Source organism: Arachis stenosperma, chromosome 6 (genome assembly GCF_014773155.1).
Source record: "Arachis stenosperma cultivar V10309 chromosome 6, arast.V10309.gnm1.PFL2, whole genome shotgun sequence".
NCBI classification, from domain to species: domain Eukaryota; kingdom Viridiplantae; phylum Streptophyta; class Magnoliopsida; order Fabales; family Fabaceae; genus Arachis; species Arachis stenosperma.
The window spans coordinates 87945547-87952506 of NC_080382.1; the positions used below are offsets into that span (position 1 = coordinate 87945547).

General features: G+C 44.2%; 1 protein-coding gene across 1 annotated transcript; it reads right to left on the reverse strand.

Moving 5' to 3' along the window:
- Positions 1 to 5649: 5649 nt before the first annotated feature.
- On the reverse strand, positions 5650 to 6030 carry LOC130934265 (uncharacterized). The gene has a single exon (XM_057863852.1). The coding sequence runs from the start codon at positions 6028 to 6030 to the stop codon at positions 5650 to 5652; it is 381 nt and encodes a 126-aa protein (XP_057719835.1).
- Positions 6031 to 6960: the final 930 nt, after the last annotated feature.

The following is a 6960-nucleotide window of genomic DNA, read 5'->3' on the forward strand; positions in this document are numbered from 1 at the left end:
AGAAAAACAAAAGTTAGAAAGCATGATTAGAGAATAGAGTGATCACCCTATACACTAGAGATTAGAGCATACATACTTTATCAGTGAGGGTTCAATGCTTGAATCTTCATGTTTCCGGCCTTCATAAGCTATATTCTTGCATTTTTCGTTTTATTATATGATGATAGATTAGTGGAATTTGATTTGTAATTGTTTTGAAGAGCTTATTTGCTTTTGATCAGTGAACAATAATCATATATTTATTTATATATGTAGGATTGCATTGCATTTCATGAGTTTCTGCATGTTCATACATATTTCCTTGTTTCCTTCAATTTAGCATGAGGACATGCTAATGTTTAAGTGTGGGGAGGTTGATAAACCACTATTTTATGAATGAGACGGAGATTGGAGAGGAAGCTAGCAAAAAAAAATGGAAAGAACACAAGAATTGAAGGAGATAACCAGCGAAAAGTGACGCGGTCGCATGGCTCACGCGACCGCGTGAGGGAACATAAATCGCAGTGACGCGGCCGCATGGCTTGCGCAGCCGCGCGGACTGAAAGCATAAGCGACGCGGTAGCGTGGACGACGCGAACGCGTGAAGAGGAAAAGCGCCAGGACGCGTCCGCATGGGCGACGCGATCGCGTGACATGCGCGATCTGCATAACTACAGAATCTGAAACCAGCAACTTTGGACCCTATTTCGGCCAGTTTTTGGCCCGGAACAGCAGACTAGAGTCAGAGAATATGCAGAAACAGGAGACACATTCATTGATAGTTTTAGATCTAGTTTTTCACTCTCTTAGGTTTTTCTCTCTAGTTTTTAGAATTTTAATTTTCAGTGGTCTTAGCATTGGAACATTGAGAAGAGTCATTTCCTCATCAAGACTTCATCATTCTAGTTTGTTCTCTTACTTGGTTTTATTCTTCCATTTTCATTGTTATGTTCAATTTTGTCATTCAGATATTTTTATGATTAATTAATGCAAGGATTATTTCTTTTAATTTAATTCCATTTCAATAATCATGTCTTCTTTTAATTCCCTTTTATATGCCATGGATTTTTGTTTACAATGAGTGAGTAGTTTCATTACTTGATGGGGTTGATTAAACGGAACTCTTGAGTTGGAAGGATTGGAAGAAAATTTCTAATTGGCTGAATGTTGGATTGCTATCTTGTCACAGACGCCAATCCCTTTGAACTAAGTGAGTTGCAACTTGTGAACAGATCTGGCATTCACTTGTTTGACTTTCTCTTACCTAGTAAGGGAACCAAACGGAACAACTATTAATTATAAATTAATTTTACAATCACACCATCAATGATGATTCCAACCAATCAATTCCCAGTCAAGGCCTTTTATTTTTAATTAAAATTCCTCAATTTAATTCCCAATTTACTTAGCTTAACTTTTTTGGAATATCTGATTAATAAAACAGCACACTTTTCTGCAACTCGTTGGGAGACGACCTGGGACTTAAAACTCCCAGTAATTTTAATTTGAACTTTAAGTGACATATTTCTAAATTGATAGGAAGATTTTCGGTGAGTTAAGAACTATACTTGCAACGTAACCCTTTTAATAAATTTTTAATTCACCAGCTTCTGCTCTCCATCAGTACCCAATTCCCAATATTTTTAATAACAATACAAAACTACCCCCTTTTTTTTCAACCAATGTCCCAAGTTTCCCACTCTTGAATGATGCTCACACACATTAGACTAAGCTAATCAAAGATCCAAAGAAGGATATTTTGGTTTCCGCTTTAGGCTTGTAACGTCTAATTTAAAGAAGTGGGTTAAGCGAGGCTTAAATTTGCTAACAATGGAAGATAAAAGGTAAGGCGATTTGGATAAGTGGGATAATGAATTGATGGCCTCAATCATGTAAATGCATGAATGCAAGGAATAATGGACATATGACTCAAACAAAGCAAGGATCACGCTCATAGAGAGAGAACGATTGCACACAAGAAGGAAAAGTGACTATACGATGTAGCCACACAACAAGACTCAAAGCTCACTAGCTTGTGTTCTTAACTCAAAATCCATGTTCCAAAGTACAATCTTCAAACAAGTTTAGCATCAAAATTTTCAAAATTGGCAATGTCACGGATGCTCCAAAATCTTGGTTTTGCCCTAAAGTATTAGTTTCCTAAGAGAGAGTTCATTGTTCCAACCAAGTAATTTATCATGCAAAAGGTGTTGAAGGAAACCTAATCATGCAACCTATCCTAACTTCTAAGGAGTTCACAAATTTATTCGGGTGTTACCTACGGAGATCGGTCAGCCGACCTCCCCACACTTAAACTTAGCACGGTCCTCCGTGCTATAGGTGATGCACAATGGGTGGTCGAGTCCCGAGTGTCCTTCATCTCCTTTGTCATCGCTATCTCCGCTTGAAGTTGCGATAGATGTGGAGATATCCGGCTCCTCCATAGGTGGGGTGACAATGCTAAGAAGCTTCTTCACATGAGCATATCGACGCTGTTACGCCTCTCATAACGGTCCAGCTTCTTGTGAAGGTCTTCAAGGCGTTGGTGGCTGATTTTTGTGGTGCGGACGAAGTAGTTGGGGTGGCCATTCCAAGGTCCTTGGTAACTTCCGGAGGTTTAAAGCACCTCTTGGTTGGAATAACATCGCCTCGACCGGGATTGAGGTCCTCCTATCCTTAGCCCGCGTGGACACCGGCTGTCGCTACTAATTCGGTCACCATAGCGGGGAAGGGTAAGTTTCCCTTGGCATGAATGCGTCCCATGGATTGGCGAATGGCATGCGAAATGTCGATCGGTTTCTCGGTTAAGATGCACCATACCAATAGGCAAGCTCGGCGGTAATGGATGACCCATGGGTTCTCGGGAGCACGTAGTGAGCTAGAATTTGGGCCCATGCTGCGGCTTCTTGAGTGAGGAAACGTGCATCTAAACCCTTTGGTCTTTTCTTTATGGTCCCCCAAATCCAACATGCTTCGGCAAAGCGATTACACGGAAGACCGCGCTCCAATCGAACTCACGCTCGTTGCATGCTGACAAAACTTCTGATAGGTGTCATAGTCATCCGCTATGGTCCAGTCTTAAGTACTCCTTGGATGGCTTCCACTGTGACTGATACTTGTTTTCGGCGCACGAAGATTGATGTGAGTAGGGGTGAGTGGTAGTTGGAGTAAAACTCCACCACCCATGATAAATTTACCTTCTTAGGTTGCCTCAAGAGGAATCTCCATTGCCTTCGGTCAATGTAGGGCATCACCATCGGAGTGAGGTGGGCCGGTAGGACTAGAAGGGTTCCGGGTGATAATTCTGCTCAATCATCCTTGAGACAAGTTCGCAGTAGCAGTTAGGGAACTTGTTTGAATCCTTTAAAGGGTTGTCCTTCTCTAAAACATCAACGGGGCCCTTAGCCTTCTTTAGGAGTGGCTTGGCCGTTGGTTCTTGGTGCGCTCTATTGGTGGTTGGCTTCTTCGGGGCTTTCCCTTTGTTCTTTTGATGACCATCCTGTGATAGTAAAAGGGAGATAACATCAAACCCAAAGAACGCAATTAAATGGGGATCATGAAAGTGAAAAATTGTGCCATAAGAATGGGTGTCCTCATTACATGATAGCTGCAACATGTAACTAAGATAACATTTGGTAAGCAAGGCAAATCACTGGCATATGGTATAGGGGTAGTTTAAGCATGCAAGTAAGAGGCATGAGAAGCATACACCCGCGAATACCAAGAGTGGAAAGCAAATTCTGATAAGGTGAGTGGGTAGAATGTAGAGTGTGAAGATGCACCTAAGAGTGACTAAGGGGTTGGAAGAAAGCACACAGTTAAGAAGCAATGGGTCACAATGAGCTCAAAAATCATGTATGCTTTTCCTCAAACACTTGGCATGCATCCTTTTTGTAGTATGCAAATAAGTGGAAAGAGAACAATGTAACATTCCACAAACCAATATTAATCACTACAATGCACTATGGTTGTAATAATATCATGAAAAACTGTCCATCCACCAATGCAAATGAAGTTGTACCCAAACACCCACATAGAGCTAAGGAAAAAAAGAAAGAGGAAGACTACCTAAAAGAGATTGAAATCAACTAACTAAGAAAGAAAGGAGAAAAGTAGAGAGGGATAGTATAGTACCTTGAAAGAGATGGAAAGCGATGGGGGAGTATGGGAAGAAGTTGTGGGAGTAAGTGGGAAAGCGATGGGGTTGTAGAATGGAATGAGGGTTTAGGGATGATGGAGAATGGAGGGGAGAAATGTAGGGGCCACTGGAAGTGGGTGGTCGCTGGAGATGGTAGTGGGGGTGGGTGGAGTGGTGTAGAGGCGTTGGAAAGGAAAATGGTGGTGGAAGGTAGAAGAGGTAAGAAGAGAAAGAAAGGGAATGAGGGGGGGTAAGTGTGCCCGCCCTGTTAAATTCACGTCGCACATCCACGCGTGCGCGCACAGTGCACGGCCGGGCAAGAAAGCAGGATGTGGGGTGGTGCGCGCGGGCGTTCATGTGCTTGTGCCAGGGCACAAGGTTGGCCCAGATGGCGCAACTCTCTGGAAAGACTGCCAGAAGTTGGCTGCAAGGGTATCGGTGCGCGCGCGGCTAGTACGTGCACGCGGCAGTGATCTTATGCCTCAGGCATGAGATGGGCCTGCGCTTGGCTTAACTCAGGAAAGTGACCCAGAGGTTGTTGTAGGAATGGGGGAGCGGGTGTGGCATGGGCGTGGGCGCGTCCATTGCGACTCGAGCATACTGACCGCGGCGCCTGGTGTGCGCACGCGACAGTGGTGGTGTGCTGGGGGCTCAGTACAGGCGCGAGAGTGTCTAACTTTCTGGAAGGTGTACCAGGAGTGCAAGGGGCGATCGGCGCGTACGCGCGAGGTGCGCTAGCGCGTCGATCCGCGAATTGCCATAAGGGCGCGTACGCGTCATGTGCGCGCACGCGTGGTTGGTCTGTGCCTCAGGCATGGTGCTGGTGCTGGTGCAGCGTAGGCGGAACTCTCGGGTCAATATATGGAGGGGTAATTTTTGCAGTCCACGCATCCGCGCACATGGTGCGCTTGCGTGTATGGTCGAAAATGCTTGAGGGGCGCATACGCGCCTGGTGCGCGCACGCGCGGGTTGGTGCTTTGGTTTTCAAAAGTTTTCATGTTCTTGCACCAATCCAAGCATTCCAAACCTCCAAACAGCTACTCAAACACCATAAAAGCCTTATTCAACACATTAGACGACCAAATGAACTCAACAAATGAACAAAACATGAAGTCAAACCTATCTACAACTTTATCAAGACCTATCTACAAAACATGAAGTCAAGTCTTGAGCAAGCATTAATCAAAGAAGAATTCAATGGCTATACAAATGGTAGATCTTACCATGGTGGGGTGTCTCCCACCTAGCATTTTTGTTTACCGTCCTTAATTTGGACTTCCACTAGCTCAATGTTCTTGTTCAAGAGGTGCATCCTTCAAGAGGAACACTTCAAATTCCTTGGAATTCTTCCTTTGCTCACCGTGGTACAATTTGAGACGGTGCCCATTTACCTTGAAAATGTCCGGACTTGATGGGTGGCGCAATTGGTAACCCCATAAGGTTCTACCTTCTCTACTTGGTAAGGTCCATCCCATCTTGATCTAAGCTTTCCGGGTAACAATCTCAACCTTGAATTGTAAAGGAGGACTAGGTCACCCGGGTCCAAATTCCCTTCTCCTAATGTTCTTGTCATGGATGGCTTTCATCTTTTCCTTGTAGAGTCTAGAATTGTCATAGGCTTCTAGTCTCAAGCATTCTAATTCCGCCAATTGAAGCTTCCTCTCAACTCCGGCTCCACCCAAATTTAGATTGCATTCCTTTATAGCCCAATAAGCCTTGTGTTCAATCTCTACCGGCAAATGGCATGCCTTACCATATACTAGCCTAAAAGGGCTCATGCCAATCGGTGTTTTGTAAGCCGTTCGATATGCCCAAAGTGCATCGGAGAGCTTAGCGCTCCAATCCTTCCTATTCGGCTTCACAATTCTTTCCAACACATGTTTAATTTCTCGGTTAAACCTCAGCTTGGCCATTCGTTTGAGGTGGTAGGCTGTGGAAATTTTGTGTGTGATGCCATACTTTCTCATGAGGCCGTCCATTTTTTTTTGTTGCAAAAATGGGATCCTTGGTCACTTATGATTGCTCTTGGGGAGCCAAAGCGACAAATAATATTGTTCCTCACAAAAGAAAAAACAACATGAGCATCATCCGTCCGGGTGGGGATTGCCTCCACCCATTTTGACACATAATCGACGGCTAACAAAATGTAGAGAAAGCCATTGGAATTTGGAAATGGTCCCATGAAGTCGATTCCCCATACATCAAAGATTCACAAAAAGCATGTTTTGTTGGGGAATTTCGTCCTTCTTAGAAATATTTCCAAACCGAATGCATGCGGACAAGATTTGCAATAGAGGGAAGAATCTTTGAGAAGGGTTGGCCACCAAAATCCACAATCAAGGACCTTCTTGCCGTTCTTTGAGGGCCGTAATGGCCACCTCCTTCGGAAGATGGCAAGCGTCCAATTGCTTGGGATTCAGTTTGAGGTATGCACCGTCGCACTTTGGTCCGCTCCACATCTCCACAAATAGGGATCATCCCAAACATAGTATTTGGCTTACTTTTCAGCTTATCCTTTTGATGTTTGTTGAGATTGGGAGGGAAGGTGCGTGAAACCAAGTAGTTGCTATAATACCAAGGAACTACTTCCGAGATTGCGTGCAAGCCATCTAGAGGAAAGGAATCATTGATAGGAGTGGTGTCGCCTTTTGTATGTTCGAGGCGACTTAAATGGTTTGCCACTAAGTTTTGGAACCACTCCTATCCTTGATCTCTAGATCAAATTCTTGTAACAAAAGCACCCATCGAATTAATCTCAGTTTTGATTCCTTTTGGGCCAACAAATACTTTAACGCCGCGTGATCCGAGTACACTACTACCTTGGAACCAAGAAGGTTGGCTCG